Source organism: Mus caroli, unplaced genomic scaffold (assembly GCF_978045245.1).
Source record: "Mus caroli unplaced genomic scaffold, Mus_caroli_1 scaffold_18, whole genome shotgun sequence".
Taxonomy (NCBI): Eukaryota; Metazoa; Chordata; class Mammalia; order Rodentia; family Muridae; genus Mus; species Mus caroli.
Window position 1 is genome coordinate 63066985 of NW_028227273.1, and position 19841 is coordinate 63086825.

General features: G+C 46.3%; 1 protein-coding gene across 1 annotated transcript in view; it reads right to left on the minus strand.

The window, feature by feature from the left end:
- Window positions 1-19841, minus strand: part of Dnah8 (dynein axonemal heavy chain 8) — a 253171-nt gene that overhangs the window by 65485 nt on the left and 167845 nt on the right. Inside the window, exons 75-81 of the mRNA XM_085832623.1 lie at window positions 19578-19733; window positions 15730-15912; window positions 11185-11290; window positions 8490-8742; window positions 7510-7700; window positions 4047-4168; window positions 940-1058 (exon numbers count right to left, since the gene is read on the minus strand). Of these exons, the coding sequence (XP_085688749.1) occupies window positions 940-1058; window positions 4047-4168; window positions 7510-7700; window positions 8490-8742; window positions 11185-11290; window positions 15730-15912; window positions 19578-19733 (1130 nt within the window). The remainder of the gene's footprint in view (window positions 1-939; window positions 1059-4046; window positions 4169-7509; window positions 7701-8489; window positions 8743-11184; window positions 11291-15729; window positions 15913-19577; window positions 19734-19841) is intronic.

Sequence of the window (19841 nt, forward strand, 5' to 3'; positions counted from 1 at the left end):
CCAGCCCCCCCCCCCCATTAAACTGAGTTTTAGCTTCTGAGTCAATTCCTTGCAAAGGCTAGTTTTAATTTTGTGTGTATGTGTGTGTGTGTGTGTGTATGCATATATGTATTATGTGTGCATGTGTGTATGTGTGCATGCATACATATGTACATGCATGTATGTGTGCATTGTGTGTTTGTAGGTTTGCATGTGGTGTATTTCTGAGTGTGCATGTATGTGTGTGTGCATATGTGTGTATTGTATATGTAGGTATGTATGTGGGTATATCTGTGTGTGTATATATGTATGTCTGTATATCTGTGTGTGTGTGCACTTTATGCACATGCCAAAGCAGGAGTGTGGAGATCAGAGAATAAATTGCTGGAGTTGGTTCTCTCCTTCCGCGGCATAGGTCCCGGTGATCAAACTCAGGTGGTCAGGTTTGGCAGCAGGCACTTCTACTCTCTGAATCTTCTCAGCAGCTCACGTTCCATTATTTTCTTTTACAGAGGTAAATTCAATAATGAATGATTTGTGCAATATCAAATGGATAAAGGAGACATAAAAACATATTTTCTTTCATGTTTTCGTTGAAAGCCCTACAGTTAAAATGTTGTCAAAACAGACTTCTTCCCTGCTGTCATTTATCATCGAGGAACTGCAGGGTTGTTTCCTCAGAGAGCACACATGACAGTGGAGACAGGACTCTGAAACTCATGTACCACTGACTCTGGAGCCTGGCTGTCTTCAGAGAGGATGGGTGTGCCAAAGAGGCCAGACGTAAGCTACCAGCGAGCATCTGCATTCTAACCATTTGTGTCGCGTACCCTCACAGGTTCCACACGCACAGACACATCACGCGAGTAAATGCCAGACAGCAGATGTCGATTGCTGAGATCAGACCTGGAATGAGGTACGGTGGGTGGTGCTTCCCGTTCTTGATCCTGCGGTGCTCACCTGATAAGCAGAAGCTTGCGGCAGGTATCCAGGGAGTCATTATAGCCATCAGGGATGATCTCTTCCTCTGGGGCGTCTTTATCAAACCAGTTTTTCCACCCCTTCTCATTCCGAGATATCTAAGGGTAATAAGCCAAGAATCAAGCTGTGGGACTGCATGGGATTGGAATGCACCAGACGCTCCAGAGGGCCCAGGAGAGCCACTCTTGTGGGCTCTTAGCTTACAAAGCAGAACAACCCGCTACTGTCTTCAATGACCTGAATCACATAGATACAATGTAACTGTCCCTTGCAGTTTTGTTAACTGCCATTAGGATACTATTTCAGTGACACAAAATGGCTGGGGAGGGGGAGAGATAGGGGATGACAACAAATCAAAACTTCTCCATCGCGACACTTTATTGATACTTGGAGCTGGAAATTATTATGTAGTGCAGGCAGAGCTATCCTGGGAATGGTTAGCATAACCATGCTGGCAGATAGACACCTGTACCTCTCCCTGTGGTTAACACTCAAGCCATAGCTCTGTAGAAGTTGGAATTTCACCCAGGAATCTCATGCTAGGAGAAGGAAGGGCTGAGGCTCTAGGAACAGCCAGAGGATTGTGCCTCGTAGAGAATGATTTATAACTTGCAGCAGACACTGTGGTTGATGCTGGAGTCAGTGACAGGCAGGATGACATCTGTGGGCTACACTGCTTACCTACACTTGCCTCTTGACTGCTATTTAGACCTGAACCCCCTTATCAGGCCCTCAAGACAGACTGGAAGCAGGGAGTCACCAGGTCTCCTTGTCCTGCTTCCCAATGTGGCTACACTGAATCTCATTTTTCTGCCTGTCACTATTAATCCGTCTCTTTAATTGGTTTCCTGGGACAAGCAGCTGGGCTAGCGAGGGCCCCTAGAGCCCAGGCTCTAACCCTACTCGCTTTGGTAACAGTGAGCGTGTTCAGCAGCATCTCCGGCCTCTACCCACTAGATGCCAGTAGCATCCCTGACTTGGAGTTGGGATGATCAAAAATGTCTCCAGACACTTCCACATACCCTGCTGGGGGTGGCACAAAATTACCCTCCACTGAGAACCACGGATGTGGACCAATTTCCCTGAATGCTGATCTCTACTTAAAAATAGCAAGAGAAGCCAAAAATCCATGCTCTTATTTTCCTAGTGAGACCTTAAAGCCGGGAGCGGGAGAAGTCTCTCCAAGTGGGTCTCAAGTAGCGGCTCTTCGGATCACACACAGAGGACCTGGGGGGGTGCAGATGCATTAAAAGGTGCTCCTGCTGCCCAAGTGCCATTGAGTCTAATTATAAACTCTGCACTGCTGAGCCTGTCCCATAATCCTCAGCAACCGCCAGGCCGGGGTCCTCGGGAAATGGCTTGTCAGCACTTTTGAGAAACCTACAGTGAGCATTAAAGACAGACAGCGGAGTTCACGTCTCAGATCCTGTGTGTCAGACCTACGGCCTGACTGTTGTTTCTTACACTTCTTCCTCTCTCTCTCTCTCTCTCTCTCTCTCTCTCTCTCTCTCTCTCTCTCTTCCCCTCCTCCTTCCCCCGCCCCTCTTTCTGTGTGTTCAAGTCCGTGCATGTGCGTGTGTTTATGTGATACATGTAGACTTGACTCCGAGCCACGTAGCAGTCACAAATCTTGACTGGATGCTCCCCTCTATCACTATCTTATTTTTTGAGGCAGGGTCCCTCGCTGACCCGGAACGCCTCACTTCATATGGACAGGCTGGCCTGCAAGCCCCAGAGACCCTGCTGCCTCTGTTTCCTAGGCTCTGGGCCACAGACATGCACGGACTCTCCAATGCAGGTACCAAGGATCTGATCGCAGCTCCTTGTGTTTGCATGGTGAGCATTTCACTGACTGCGCCATCTACCTGGCCTCTGGTTTCTTTTCCTTTGGGGCACAGACATGTGGGAAACCACTCGAAGCTGTGCATCCTGTCAGCAATTCGGGACAGAGGATATGGACAGGGAGCTCACCAGCCTGTCTGGTTATCAACCAGACAGTAACTCTGAGTTCAATTGTATCAACCTTGTCCCTGGGGCAGTGTGGGATAGGGGGCAGTTCTGAGGCTCATTCAAATTGCCCCCTGACGACTGAAGTGGTTCAGCGGCTCTTCTGCCTTATTCACTGGGGTAGATCAAACCCAGAGGTCCTGTGTGTGGCTACTGTCTCTAGACAGCTTCTTCCGAGGCTAGAATTGCAGACCTGGCCAACGTTTACCTGGGTTTCTGGACTCTGGATGTCTTGCTTGCGTGACACGTGCTCTAGCTGCTGAGCCAACTCTCCAAGTTATTTTATGCTTGCACCACTAAGCTAATTCATACTTTTTAAAAGTACACTATCCTCTTGATTAGACTCAAACTCATATTCGCAGCAGTGACTTAATCAGAGGCAGAAGTGAGACCTAAATACACTGCTGTGACGGGAGGGTCCACCCACCCAGGCCTTGTACTTCTAAGATGTTACTCAAGCAGGAATAGAAGATGAACCCTTGGGGCTAGAGGAGAGTAGGCTAAGGGGGATGGGCTGCAGGGCGTGTCTGAGCTGGTAAAGCGCCTGCCAAGCTACCCATGAGGACCCCAATTAATCCCTAGGGAAGTAGCCCCAGGCAGATGCCTGGGACTCCCTGGGTAGCTAATCTAGCCTACTCAGTGAGTAAAATGGGTGGAGCTAGAGGAAAGGCACCCAAGGTTGACTGACCTCCGGCTTCTACATGCATGTGCTCGTACATGCATGCACATACACCTGCGTACACAAAGACCCTTGCCCACAGCAAAGCAGGAAAGCTTGCTTCTGATGCCTGTGAAATGCTCCCTTTGAAGTCTGTCCATCCACTCCCACCTCCCAGCCACACTCTTGCAATAATTTCTGCTGTCACTTTTAAGACAAGACCTCATTGAGCTTCTGATCCCCCTGCCTCAGTCTCCCTGGAACTGGGATTGTAGGTGCATACCACCACACCCATCCAAATCCGTATTGTCATTTGTTGCCCCTTTGGGGGTAGAAATTGCTACTAGGAGGCCCCCATGAAACAACCCGGGTGTGTTTTGATCTGCAGACCTGTGCTTCTATTCACCCCTTCCTCCTTTACCTGGTTCATAATTTCTGCAAACTGGGGGAGCTTACTGAGCTCCACAAGGTTCAGCCACGTCATGTCCAGGATCCAGCGGAAGGGTTTTGGGGGGCATGCCTTCAGGTCCAGGGCTGCTCCACCTGGAGAGACATACAAGACACACATCAGTCATGTCAGACATGTCAATCACACCAGAAACATCAATCATACCAGACATGTCAATCACACCAGAAACATCAATCATACCAGACATGTCAATCACACCAGAAACATCAATCATACCAGACACACAGAAAGAGGGAAGAAAAGGGGAGTGGAAGGTAGAGGAGTACTGTAGATATGTTTCTTTTTAGTGGTGATAGGTTCAAATCATCCATCCACCCATCCATCCATCCATCCTTCCATCTGTCCATCCATTCACTACTTATAGAGTGTCCTCCACACACCTGAAGGATCCAGGCACTGTGGAGATGGTGGGAGCGAGGCTACCTTACACATCAGGAAGACTAAACAGAATGTGAACTGTGTTCAACCATGCAGTCAGTGGGTATATGCAAGATGTACATTCTCAAGCAAAATACAGAATTTTATTTCAGTTTTGAAAGGTCTGTAATCACACTGTGTCATAACTGCAGGTCCATTATTATTTAATTTGGATGTTTGCAAAACAGTAATTCTTACATTACCTTTGTGTGTGTGTGTGTGCAAATGTGTGCACATGTATGTAACTTCTCACAGAGGTGGAAGGGGGCATTAGATTCCCTGGAACTAGAGCTACAGGCAGTTCTGAACTACCCAGCAAGGATGCTTGGAACTGAACTCTGCTCATCTGCAACAGCAGAAAGTACTCTTAACCAGCGAGCCATCCCTAACCTCACAGTCCCTCTTAAGAAGTCCAATCATACAAACACTTCCCTTTCACATAGAAATAATGCAGACCACAAAAAGACATAGGGAGGTGTCTTAGTCAGGGTTTCTATTCCTGCACAAACATCATGACCAAGAAGCAAGTTGGGGAGGAAAGGGTTTATTCGGCTTTCACTTCCATGCTGCTGTTCATCACCAAAGGAAGTCAGGACTGGAACTCAGACAGGTCAGGGAGCAGGAGCTGATGCAGAGGCCATGGAGGGATGTTCTTTACTGGCTTGCCTTCCCTGGCTTGCTCAGCCTACTCTCTTATAGAACTCAAGACTACCAGCCCAGGGATGGTCCCACCCACAAGGGGCCTTTCCCCCTTGATCACTAATTGAGAAAATGCCTTACAGTTGGATCTCATGGAGGCATTTCCTCAACTGAAGCTCCTTTCTCTGTGATAACTCCAGCTGTGTCAAGTTGACACAAAAATAGCCAGTACAGGAGGTTTCAGGTCTTTGCTCCCCCATTTAGCAATTTCCTGAGAAGCAGTATAAAGAAAAAAAAAAAACGTACCTAGACTCCTTTGCACCACTAAACGGACTTAGGGAGTCTGTGGCTCTGGGGAGTTGTGACACCCTGAATGTACCACGGAAACCTCCCTTCACTTTCTGCCCCTGAAACTGCATGGGAGAGGAAGCCTTGTTCTAACAGAACTACCCCAAATGAAAGAGTTAATTGTGGGAGAGCAGTGGATGCTTCTCTTCCATGCCCCAACACCTTTTGTCTTGTCTGATGTCTTTAGAGACATCAGAGGAAGTTCCTGAAGCAAAGAGGAATAATTACAGGAGGAATCCTCCCAAAAACACGCTGGCTGTTCTACACTGCAGTCCCTCAGACCCCGGACTCAGTCTCCAGCTTTCTTGTCGGTCAGAGAGAGTAACAGAGTAGCAGACTCTACCAGGTGGTAGCTGTGAGATCAGCAAGAGCTCCGCCATCATTAGTGGTTATTGTGACACTTAATTTGTATCCTCCTAAGACTCTGGTCTTTCCGAGCAGCACCCCAGGAGGCCTATAGCCAAACAAAGATAATATCTTTCTAGAATAAACCCCACAAAGAATCAGGGCCATCAGTTGTCTCATAGTGCAGGTTTGCCCTGGTATCAATTTCATTTTTCAAAGTGCTCTGACATCCTCAGCTGGGAGAAGAAAGTCAAAGGCGCCTTACAAATGCTGCAGACAACGAGAAGTAATTGATAAGTAAGAACTGTCCCTCCTGGGAAATCAAACACTGCTGTGACCATAGACACCGGCTCTCCTCCCTTGAGTATCGAGTGCACAAAGATTAAAAAAAAATGTCTGTGACATAAGAGAGTTTATTTGTTAGCTCTATAAAAAGGCATTAGGAAAAATAAGCCCTGCTATCCTTTAAAAAATAATTCCATCAAAATGTAAGCCAGTTCGAAACTAAAACAGACTATATAATAAGGTGGCTTTGTTCGGAAGATAGCCTCCTTTTTTTGCTGAACCGATTGTAGCTCTGTCAATCAACCTGTCGTGCAATTTCAAATTAATCTTCCTAAAGCACTGCTCTGTTCGTGCCATATCCCTGCCCATAAAACACTCGATGGCTCCCCGCTGCCAACTGAATTGAATCCAAAGTCCCCTGGCTGCCTGTGCTGGCCCTGTGCAATCTGGCTCCCCAGTTTGATGAAATGGGGTCACAAATGTGCTCCCACCACAGCTCAGGCGTGTCCCCTACCCTATGTGTCTTCTCCATGTGTCTCTCACTCACAAACCTTCTCTCAGAGAAGTCTGTTTCCTTTTGGCAAATAGCTCTGGTCTGGCAGAATGTCATTACTGGGGAGAGAAGAGAAGGCCTGAGGTTTTGTTTGAGGGGAGGGTGTGTCTTGGATCTGCGTGTGTCTCAGTCACAGGCTGTGTCCTTGGACCCTCAGTGTTTCAATGAGCCCTGTATGACTAGCAGGACCCTGGGCTGCGGTCAACACCCCAATCACCTAGCCCCAATGCTTAGTTTCCAGAACCAAGTTCCCTTGCTCCCCAGCACCACGCTACCACAGCCCCTTACTCTGCCTTGGGACCATTCATTAAGCTGCGCACTCCAAGAGTGAGCAATGCCGCCTCTGTGGAGAGTGTGCAGGCTCCTAGTTGAACTTTGGTGGAGTTAAAAAAAATTATTTTAGGGGTGTGTATCAAATTCTGAGTCAGCCTCAGCTATACAATGAGATCCTGAATAGAAAAGAGAGAGAGGGGAGAGGAGAAGGGAGAGGGGAGAGGAGAAGAGAGGGGGGAGAGGAGAAGCTCATCTCCATCTTCTCCTCACATTGACAACAGGTCCTCTAAGCATAGGTAACAGTGAAAAAAATCATATATAGCAATATAACTAATAACACACAGTTAGGAAAAGCCCAGATTTTTTGGTAAGCAGAACTATGTTAACAGAAATTGAAAGAGAGGGCAGAGGAGGGCAGGAGAGATTGAGAGTAACATTGCTTTCATTAGGGTATCATGCTGTTTCCCTCCTGCATCCCTGACACCAGCATCAGAGTACATCAAAGACCCCATCAGCACCTCTGTCCTCTGCCCAGCCACACTCCAAGCATCTTACCTTTAATCAGAGCCTGAAACTCTTTGTGCTTCACTGTCCCTCTCTGGAGATCGATCTTCAGTGTCATGAGGAGAACGAAGAGGAATTTGTGGTTTTCGTACAGGCCTCTCACAGAATAGGTGAAGACCTCGTATGTCAGGTACTCAATGATGTTTGTAATTCTTTTTTGAGGTAGCGGAGACTTTTCAGACCTGCAATCCAGTTTTAAAATCAAAGAGATTTGAAAACTCGCGCCCATGCAAGCAGCACACACTCCTGCGAACAGCACGCAGCAGGCACGCACACAAACACGCACTGCAGGCAGTTGCCCATGGAGGGTGCCATACCCCGACATGAGTGTTGGGAACCAAACTCCAGTCCTAGTTAACAGTGTGTGTGTGTGTGTGTTGTTCTTGGTTGTTTTGGGTTTTGTGTGTGTGTGTGTTTTGGTTTTTTTTTTTTTTATTTATCTTCTTTTTTTTTTTTTTTTTTTTTTTTGGTTTTTTTCAAGACAGGGTTTCTCTGTGTAGCCTTTGGCTGTCTTGGAACTCACTCTGTAGACCAAGCTAGCCTCGAACTCAGAGATCCACTTGCCTCTGCCTCCCAAGTGCTGGGATCAAAGGCGTGCGCCACCATGCCCGGCTTGTGTTTTGGTTTTTTAATCACGGAGTCAACCTCTCTAGCTCCCACCTTATTTTTTGAATCAGGGGCTCTCACTCGAGTTGGAGCTCTCTGATTGGCTACACTGGCTGACCAATAGGGAGCACCACTGATGCATCTGTTTCTACTTCCAGGCAATGGGTTTACAGGTGTACACTGCTACACCCAGGCCTTGGGCGTGGGTGCCGAGACTCTGAACACAGGTCTTCGTGCTTCCACAGCAGAGACCATCTAGAGTGAGCCATGTGCTCGTATGCACATCCATCCCCTGCCCCCAGCTTCATAAAAACCTATCGGTTACCATTTTGGAAACGACTGAGGGGAAGATGGGGAGGACTTGCCTGGCCATGGACTGGTCAAATAACTTCAAGAACTGGGCCAGTGAGGTTTGGTACATGATGTTGACCATGCTCATCTCTGTGATGAGGAAGTAAAGGATGCTGCCTCGCGTGGCCGCTGGCCGGAACTCCTCCTGAGCTGTATTGATTTTGATCTCCGTTTCCGCCGCCACGTGGAGCTTTTCGCTCACTTCTGCAGCTGTCTGTTTGGTGATGCGCAGGACGCCGATGAGAGACTCATCGTCCACCAGGGAACCTGAAAGCCAAAGACAGCAGCATGGCAGGCACAATGAGGAAATGCTGAAAGTCATTTCAAACACACCACCACTGGCTTCTAACCTGACTTTCCCAGAGACCACAGGCAAGTAGAACTTAACATGTACCAAAGGGTTCCTGTTCAAAAACAAGCTACCACCTACCACTGCCTGGATCTTTCTAAACATTCCTACTGAGGCCTTCATCCCTGACTCTACCTGAAACCCACAGAAAAGACAGGGTTTTTTTTGGGGGGTGGGGTGGGAGGGGGTGTGTTTCCCTTCATGTGGTACAAAGACAACCTCATGTGTAGTCCCTGAGTCTGCCTCCCCCCACCCCCAACTTATTTTTGGAGACAGGGTCTCTCACTTGGCCTGAGACTTACCAAACAGGCTAGGCTGGCGAACCAGTGAGCGTCAGAGATCTGCTCGTCTCGACCTCCTAACTCTGAGGTCACACGCATGTACCTTCAAGCCTGGCTTTGAAATACGGATTCTGGTAGACCCAGCTGGGACCCATCCTCTTGCTTGGCAAGGCAGGCTCATGGCTGCCTGAGCCATCGCCCCTGCCCAATAGGTTCAAATGTTTGAAGACAATGACCACATCTCCAGTGGTACCAACATCACCTGTGAGAGAGGCTCTTACCCCCATTATCACCTTGGCAACTCTCCCTAAGGTCTGCAGGCCATGCGTCCTGTGTCGCTGGCTATGAGAGAATGCAAGTGCTGTACCTAGGCTGCTGACAAGCTAGCAGGTGAGTGCAACAGTTCTCTCCCGACTTCTTGAGTGAAAGCCCTTGTGAGAGATAACCAAGGTTACATCTCTAACACAGATCAACCGGGATATAGTGCAAGTGTCTCACCAAAAAAAAGGCTGTCTAGCTCTCAGTTTTTCTTCTCTATTGTTTTTTAGTAGAAGTAAGGCATTTATCACAACCAACTCCATTTTAAGATGCAGAAACACATCTGTGGCACACTGAGTTCAGGAGCCCATGTCTGCAATAGCAGCAGCAATTCCAGACATGCGAGCTCTGGAAGACTGGCAGGCATCTAGAAATGCTGAGCGATTTTAGCTAACATGCCAGGTCTAATGTGAGAGCCCGACTGTTATTACCCTTATAGCTGGGAGGCCTTGATCCCCAACAGTCTTCGTTAGACAAGGGGACCAGCACCCCACTCAGCTTGTTAACATTCAGAATGAGCAGAGGTCACTGCATCCAAAGACATACAACTTCACCAGCAAAAGCAAAGAAGGCATGCTTTTCACCAAGTTCAAATGTATGTATATATGTATGTACGGATGTGTATAACATGTTTGGCCCATGCTGTCCCCTAGCTACAAACACAGTTCTGTTTTGAAGTTTTATTTTGAGACAAGATCTCACTAATATCGCCCATGCTAGTCTCACATTCTCCATCCCTGTGCCCCATCCTCCCAAGTAGCGAAGGTCACAGGTGTCACAGGATTTTCCCTGTCCAATTACATTAGTGCAGAGGCTATGTATGTGCCCCTATAGCTAGCATTGTGTGCATTCTAATGGCATTATCATTATGGGATAACAAGGCTTTGTTTTCTTCTGATCCAGGGATTTAATGTAACAACAGAATGGATTCATAAATAAACTGCGAGCACGTGGTGGGATTTAATTTGGCTGCTGTGATTTGCCTATAAAAATGCTGACATGTTTGTTGATTTTTCTTTTCTTTTCGTGAATATTTTGGTGTTGTTTGTCTGTCTGTCTGGGGCCAAGGTCATGCTATGTAGCCCAGAATAGCCTAGTGCTTTCTATGTAGTCCTGACTACCCTCAGTGGTCCTCCTGCCTCAGCCTCCCAAATGCTGGGATTACAGGTCTTCCCAAAAAAATATGCTTTCTTCAGTGTATTAAAGGGAAGGGACCTCATCAAACTAGGGTGTGGTGTGAGTCTGTCTATGCAGAGGAGACACTATCTTGACTTCTAAGTGGGAATCATTTGAGATGAGCCAGGCCCTTGGGTAGCCAAGTTTTCCTGAAGAGACAGCATGCAGTTTTGTACGTGACCCATCATGAGAGCTTCATTTCAGTGCTAAATAAAAAGGGCTGACTGATCAATAGAAATAAAATAAAAATAAGCAAGATGGGATGCATGAGTGTCCTTTGGGCAAGCAATGAGGCCATCAGGAGCAGCGGGGCTCCGCTCCGGGGCCCTTGTTTGCCTCTGGAGAGAGAACGATTCTATCAACAAGGTGGTACTAGTCTCATCCGGCTGGCTCCGGTTGCTAATTCAGTGATCAGCTGCTCTGTGATGTTTCCCTAATGTCACGTGGAGGCCACCCCACTTGCTTTTGCACTGGTGAGTTGGCTGCTGCCTCACATCTGTGGTCACCGTGGCACTGGAAGGCGCATAAAAAAACGAGCCCCTTCCATGGGCGCCGCGGCTCGATTGCCTCTCAGTGGTGCGGTACCTTTTGTGGCGCTCAGCTTATACAGCAGGTTGTCCTCTAGCTCCTTCATCTTCCGCTTATTGAAAGTCACATCCTCGAGGAGCTTAACCCGCTCCGACTCCAGCTCCTGTTACCAAGACACAAGCAAAAGCATCTGGGGATCCGAGTGCGCTGGCTGGTCTTGTGTGTCAACTTGACACAGCTGGAGTTACCACAGAGAAAGGAGCCTCCCTTGAGGAAATGCCTCCATGAGATCCAGCTGTGGGGCATTTTCTCAATTAGTGATCAAGGATAGGAGGGCCTATTGTGGGTAGGGCCATCTCTGGGCTGGTGGTCCTGGGTTCTATAAGAGAGCACGCTGAGCAACCCAGTAAAAAACATCCCTCCATGGCCTCTGCATCAGCTCCTGCTTCCTAACTTGTTTGAGTCCCAGTCCTGACTTCCTTGGTGATGAACAGCAGTATGGAAGTGTAAGCTGAATAAACCCTTTCCTCCCCAACTTGCTTCTTGGTCATGATGTTTGTGCAGGAAGAGAAACCCTGACTAAGACACCGAGTCACCTACGCTTTCAGGAAATTGGGCTCACTGGTGTTTTATGGGCAACTTCAGCGGTCTAAACAAAGTCAATTTTTGAACGGTGGAAGAAATCATCACCAACATAAACATAAGGTCAAAATATATAAAAATAAACATAAGTCAAAACTGTTTATGTTTCTCTGGGAAATCAATAAAGCGAGGCCCGCCGGCACTGACGTTTCATAGCTCTGGGGCTGGGAGATGGCCCAGTCAGCAGAGTGCCCGATGTGCAATCCTGAGAACCCAAGTTTGGTTTGCTCCTAAACACTTTGGTGAATTTCCTGAGGACCAGGATGCTGCCCTGCGGAGTCCGGTCCGCCCTTCAAGCCCGGGATGTTTGGCCATTGACGGAACATTCTTGTAGGGTCTAAAGGAAAATCATCTCAATAGTATTCATCTCTTCTTCCGTATTCGCTTTTTTCACATATGTGAAGGGGTTGGGCGTGTAAGCATATATGTGGTTCTGCGTGCGGTGGGGCTCACACGTGTGGGAGTGCACGTGCAAGGTTGATGTTTGGACTCATCCTGAATGGATCATCCACTTTAATCACTAAAGCAGAGTTTCTCATTAAACCCAGAGAGCACAGATACAGCTGGCTTTGCTGCCCATCATGTGGGCATCAGTACCAGTCCTGCATCTCTGCGCAGCTGAACTCTCCCAGTGCTTTAACCCGTGAGCCACATCCCTGACCTGACATCCTAGCAATTGGACATTGATAGAGTCCAAATGAGAATAATTGTAACAATTTTTGTGTGTGTCTGTGTATGTTGTTGTTGTTGTTAATTTATTATTTTGTTCTTGACACAGTGTCTCATGTAGCCCAGGCTAGCCTCAGACTCACGATGAAGGTGAGGATGACCGTTCTTGAACCTCTGATCTTCCTGCTCAAACCTCCCTAGTGCTGGTATTACAGGCCTGTCCTCACACACACTGTTATTACAGTGGACAGGCCTGTGCTCACACACACTGTTGGTACAGTGGACAGGCCTGTGCTCACACACACTGTTGGTACAGTGGACAGGCCTGTGCTCACACACACTGCTGGTACAGTGGACTTGCGGGGTCTGTGCATGCTGGGCAAGGGCTCTGCCAACTGAGCCGAATCCCCGTCGTTTTCCTCATCTATATGCAGAAGCACATTTTGCATTTAGGGTTGTATTTCAAGGTGAATCAAGGCCGCTAACTTGAGAACATCCCTGGCTAAGAGCTGCCTTGGAAACCTCAATAATTTGAGAAGTCTCCTGAAAGCAAAGAGGTGATCAAAAGCCAAGGCCCCACACTGAATCAAGTGTCCGCTGTGGCTTGAATCAGGCTGCCTGGACAATATTTTCATCCAGAATTTGGTGTCTAACAGGCTCCTGCCCTGTGTAGTTTTAATTCCTTTTTTTAAAGATTTATTTATATTGTGCATATGAATACACTGTAACTGACTTCAGACACACCAGAAGAAGGCATCAGATCTCATTACAGATGGTTATGAACCACCATGTGGTTGCTGGGAATTGAACTCAGGACCTCTGAAAGAGCAGTCAGCGCTCTCAACCACTGAGCCATCTCTCCAGCCTGTCCTTTTAATTCTTAAGAGCACCAACTTTGAGCCTCTGCAGGACTCACAACAACATGCTGACTTTCCTTCACATCCCTTGGTAGTTATTTCTGGGGAAGATGAACCCCCTGCGTAGCATCCCAGTAAAACACAGAGATAGTTACTGGCAGAGGTAGACAGGATACACTGTCCTCAAACCCAGGCTAGTGCCCCTGTCCTCCTGCGCACAGGGCTGTGGGGTTTGCAGTGGTAGTGAAAAGTGTGGTCGCTCTTGCAGGAGACCATTTAAAGAATGGTTTCCATTAGAATGATCACCTCTGGGGATGGAGAGGTAGATGAGACAGTACAGCGTTCACCCTGCAGCCACGAGGGCTTAGGTCCTGACTCCCCAGCAGCTGTGTAAAAAGCTGGGCATGGTGGAGGGTGCCTGTAACTGCAGGGCTAGAGTATCAGACAGGAGGGGATCCAGGGGCTTGCTAGCGGGCCAGCCTAGCCTAACTGGTGAGCTCCAGATTCAGAGACAGACTGCTCTTCCAGGGGTCCTGAGTTCAAGTCCCAGCAACCACATGATGGCTCACAGCCATCTGTAGTGGGGTCCGATGCTCTCCTCTGGTGTGTCTGAAGACAGCGACAGTGTGCTCATATAAAATGTGAAAGTAATTCTTTTAAAGACTAATGTAGAAAATAACCAAGGGAGACATGGTGATCGAGGTCTCTGGCCTTCACATGTATGTATATGTACACACGCGTTCACACAGGCACGTGTGTACATACTCCGGCCCTTTTTAACACAATAGGGAAAATCATGCATCATGGTACAGTGTACCTTTGCTAAGTCTTACAGCACAACCTGGGGGGCTTCCAGGAGACCTGGCAAACTGGAAAATGCACATGTTGTGACAGAGTGAGACCCCTGTCTCTCTGGCCTCTGGAAGTTCTGTATGGAGGCCGTCAGGGGGGACAGCCTGCTGTGAAGCCTGTCTTGAATGCATTCCAGCAAGCCTGGCACAGTCGTGCCAGCAGGCGATTTGAGGAGGAACAAAAGTTAAAAAGAGGGATGTGGGGGCACCAGACAGACCTTTGGGTAGAACAGCCTTGGGGAAGAGCTACATCTATGAGATCCTTTCAAAATAGGCCACCGGCACCTGTTCAACTGCAGGGGACTTGTTTGCAACAACAGACTCCATGTGAACCTGAGAGGGGGTCGAGGCAGACAACTGGGGGTTTGATGGTCGGTGCCTTGGGAGAGCCACTTCTGGTAAGCAGAAAGGATGTCCTTGTTATCTTGCTCATGAAGGAGAGTTGGTATCACGTCTCTCTGCCTTCTGGAATCCCTCTCCTCACTTGGGTCCATCTAGCCCATTTTTTTCTCACCTCTCCTCCCTAACTGTATGCCTCTTGGTTCTCACTGCCCCTCACCTTGCCCTTCCCTTGAATACTGAAATGAGTTACATCAGGGTAAGTGTAAACTCGGTTGTGCTTTATGCAAATACAGTTAATATATGCAAATATATGTTGTGCATAAAATTGAGTTTTCTGAACATCCTAAAAATTACTCTGGTCTCATATCTAGCTTTTAAAATATTGTTCTTGGATTCACTAATGTCCTTCGTTTTACCCAACTGGTTTGTGTCCTCCAGTGGGACTTCCGCTTGAAATATTGTCCCTTATATCATTACATTATTACTCTGCAATATCTGAAATCCCAGCAGTTGGCAATGGCCGGGCAGGTGCAGGGGGATTTCCTTTTTCTCTAGGATCGTTGTTTTTATTAAATTTCTCGGGTGTCCCCAGACAATCCACAGCACTATGGATTGGAATGTATTGAATCAATAGCCCAAATATTTAAGAGCAGAAGTGTGAAGTAGGATGTATTGCAAATGTGTGCGTGTGAATGTGTGTGTGCCAATGTGTGTGCAAATATGTGTGTGTGCACAGATGTGTATGTGAATGCGTGTGTGTGTGCACAAGTGTATGTAAAATGTGTGTATGTGCATGTGTGTGCATGCAAATGTGTACAAATCTATGTGCAGGTGTGTGTGCAAGAATGTGTGTATATGAGTGTATGTGTGTGTATCTGTGTTTATGTGTGGTATCTGGGGATGGAGGATAACTGAATCATATAATTTCCTAACAAATTATCACTAAGGAAGAATTATCTCCTTATGCTAACAAGAAGTATGATTTTGGCCTATATTTTCCACAAATTTGCTATTACAACATGCTAATCTATTTTAGTTTTTACATTCATTCATATATTCATTTGTTTGTTGGAGGAGCCATACAATAGCCTAAGAGTTATCCCTCCTTCCACCATGGTGCTCCCAGGGACCAGATCCAGGTCTCCAGGCTTGGTAGCAAGCACCTTAAGCTGCTGAGCCATCTCACTGGCCCTCCTAATCCATTTTAAGTTTACTCACTACTTGTGGCTTAGAGCTTTTACCTGTTTCTCTGTGAGAATGACTCTCCTGAGTAACTGGTTCTCGAGTCCCTTCATGGTGACAGTGAAATCAATGACGGATGTCTTGGCGTTGATCTCAGGAGTGAAGGCAGGGTTGGGTAACTTCGTGGTGATGTAAAGTTTAAACGTGTCCATGATGTCACATTCCTTATCACCCACTTTCACCTACACAAGGTCAGATGAAGAGTTAGGAACGGCTTCATGTTGCCCAAACATGACCTGCACCGTGAAGGCCCCAATTCACATACCTCGACACAAATGAGAGAAACTTCTAGAAAAACTACAGACAAATCATAGCTGCTGAGAGAGAGAGAGAGAGAGAGAGAGAGAGAGAGAGAGAGAGAGAGAGAATATGAGTCTTCTCCTGAGACAAAGCTCCTGACAGGTTATCCAGTCCCAAGGGCGTCAGCCCCTAAGCACATAGACATATAAGCAACACTAAATGCGGTGTGTGTGTGTTTGTGTGTGTGTATCAAGAATAACTGAAGAAGTCATGGGTTTTAGAGCGTGGGGGCAGACACAGGAGTTAGAACATGGAGAGGGAGCAGAAAGGATGTAAATAGGTATTAAATTCCAAAATGAAATTTTAACCTAAGGTTTTACATTGTATAACCTAAAAAGAAAAAAGCCAGCTTAAAAGGGGGGCATCGGGGGTTCGAGGCAGGAGTGGGTGTCCCGAGAGTCAAGGCCGTGACATCCAGCTGAATCGGGAAAGAAGAGTCGGGAAATGGTGATTACAGATCTTAAATAGCAAAGCCTGTCCCATTTTGAGTGATTCGGATTTATTGGTGTCTCTGCCTGAAGATGTTCTTAGCAGCCATCCAAAGCAAATCAAATAAAGAACAGATCCAAAACCAACAGGGAATGAAGGGAAAACGTGGGCACACCTAAAGGCCTGACTTCGCAATTTCAGCATTTATAACTCCCACCAATTCTCCTATTCTCTAGACCAAGAAATTATAACAAAGTGAAGAACTGTGTTGTGTTTCTAGAATTATCTTCTTTGCTGCATTCCATGGTCACATCTCCAACATGTCTGACAACTGTTACCAGAAACATAACATTGACCTTAGACACTACTATTGGTAGGATATTTTACTTTCTAAAAAAAAAAAACAGGTAGAACCCATAACATCTTTAAATGATTCACATCTCTAATGGCTCATGATCTTACATGGGATGGGTATCTTCCTATAAACTGAGATCAAGAATCCAAGGTTGTTTAAATGGCTTCAGTAATGGAGGCTGCGTAACTCCCCTTGGCATGTTAAATGTGGTGTACCAAGCAAGCCAGACCCGGGAGGACAGACACCATACGTGATTTTACACTTAGATATGGAATCTAAATGTGTGGAGCTCCTACAAGCCAAGAATCCAACACAGGTTTATTTGGTGCTGACAAGGGTAAGCGGTGGGAGTGGGGAGAGGGTTGGCCCAAGAGCACAGACTTTAATTCCTATATGGTCATGTTCCAGATGTCTATGGTAAGGTGGGCATTGAAGGGACTATTTATTTATTTGATTAGGGTATAACATTATACATGAATACCAAAACACCACGTGGTACCCTGTAAGTAAGTATATGTAGCCTCTATTTGTCAACTGAATTTTTTTTTTTAATTCTGTGTTTTGCCTGCATGTGTATGTGTTTGCCACATGTATGTCTGGTCAACATAGAGATCAGAAGAGGAGATTAGATCCCCTGGTACTGGAGTTACAGATGGTTGTGAGCTGCCATGTGGATCCTGGGAGCTGAACCCAGGTCTCCTGAAAGAGCAGCATAGCTATGCTCTTAACTGCTGAGCCTTCTTTCCAGCTCCTGTCAACTAAATACTTTTACTGGTGATTCCAAAGTGTGGGTGAATCCACAGAAACCAAGATTGCTTTCTTAGCTCCTTTTTCTGCAAAAAAAAATTCAACTTTGTAATCTCATAGGGAAACAAAAAGAGAATTCCTGGAGACGTTGAATTCATTTTATTCATTTTTCCCCCATTAAATTCAAGTCATCCCTCCAGGCTTAAGTAGGCACTCGATGTTCCATCTAAAGACTAAAACAATGGTAAATAAACGAATTCACACTGCGGGGTTGGGAAGAGGCTTCAGCCATTAAATTGCTTGTCACAAAAGCATGATGAGTGAAGTTTGGTCAGATCCTGTGAAAGATTCTGGGTGAGCCTGGCAACCCACCTGTAATTGTTATTACAAACTCTGAAAGCAAGGACAGGATATCCCCAGAGCAGGCTGGAGAGGAGGCTAGTCATTGGGTGAATTCTGAGAGATCTGCCTCTGGGACTCCGGTGGGAGGCTGATGTTAACCTCAGACATTAACCTCAGGCATACACACACCACCTCAGGTCTACACACACACAAACACACACACACAAACACACATACACACATATACACATACACAAAACACACATGCACATGCACACATACTCAAATACACATACGCAAAACATACACACATAAACATACACAAACACACACATATAAACATACACAAATACATACACAAAACACACAAACATAAACATACACAAACACACACACATACACACACAGAAATATACACAAACATATACACACATGCACACAGACACACATATATACATGCAGACATATACACAAACACACACGCACACACAGTTTCTTAAAATGTTCTAAGTAAATCTGTGTTTAAGGAGAAAACCCTCATTCTTCACGTATTTCCTAATAGTAAGAAAATTAACACACTGGAAGTGAAGTAATCGAAGCTAAAACGCTGCCATTTATCAAGAAATAAAACCAATGAACCTTCAAAGTAGAGAATGAGACCAATTAAAGAAGGAGACACTTATATTGAAAACAATTTGTGTTATCATCATCAAATGGGAACAGAGTTCCATGGCTTCTAGAAAGTCAATGAATTTAGATGGAAAGTTAGCAAAGACAGAAATGGACAAATTAATGTCTCCGGGCTTTAGTAAAATGCTGTTCTCTTCAGTGAGGAGCTCCAGGTCTTCTTAAATGTGTATGTATATTTGGCTTGCAAAGCCACTTTTCTAACATACAGCTAAAATTATACGCACACACACACACACTCTCCCCCCCCCTCTCTCTCTCTCACACACACACACACAATTCTGTGTAATACATATTGTTATTAAGGTAACAAACCTGTTTCTTATCTCATTTCTACCAACTGATACTCTTACAAGGAAACCGCTCTTCTGGGGATTGCTTTATATATTACTAAAAAAAAACAGAAATCAAAACTGCATGGCACCCATCAATTTGTTTCATTTGCATGTATCCACTAAAAGTAAGTTTTCAAGAACTCTTTCAGCAAATACATTGTATCACATAAATACCTGTGATTGTTATTTTCCAGTTAAGAATAAATCCACTCAAAGCAAAGCAAAGTTGGCGCTGGAAGGGATGGCTCAGTGGTTAAGGGCAATGCTGCTCTTGCAGTAGACCCAATTTCAGTTTCCAGCACCCACATGTTGGCTGCTCACTGCCACTTTAACTCCAACTCCAGGGGGTTGATGCCCTCTTCTGGCCTTTGAGGGTTCCTGCACTTACAGGCACCTAACCCACACACAAACATACATGTAAGTAAAATGAAATGTGTTTTAAAAAGAAAAGCTAATCGCTACTGCTTTGGAAGAGAACAGACATGAAACAAGCTTTCGGCATGTAGAAGCAGCCACCTAGAAGAAACAGTGAGCATTGCCCAGGAATGCTGGTTTCTAGTGGACGAAACATCACCACCCCCAAAGAACTGGCTCCACCACTGTGCCAATGCCAAGCCAATGCCACCCTTGTCCTCTGTTACAAACCCCTCACCTTGAAAGCAGTGCCTGATTTGATGAAGTTCTTCTCCAGCACATTATCCAGAGCTGGGTCCAGCTCCTCTCGAATATCCTCAATGAGAAGGGGGCGACCCAACGAGAGGCTGTCCTCCAGGTGTGTGCGGAAATATTTGTGGTTCAGAGATGTCACCTGAAGATAAAGAGCCCCTTAAGTCTAAAACCATCCTCCACAGTGCCCCAGTTGCTAGGTGGAAAGCAAGACATCTGTTGGATGGCTGACTGGGAATTGAAAGGGCAG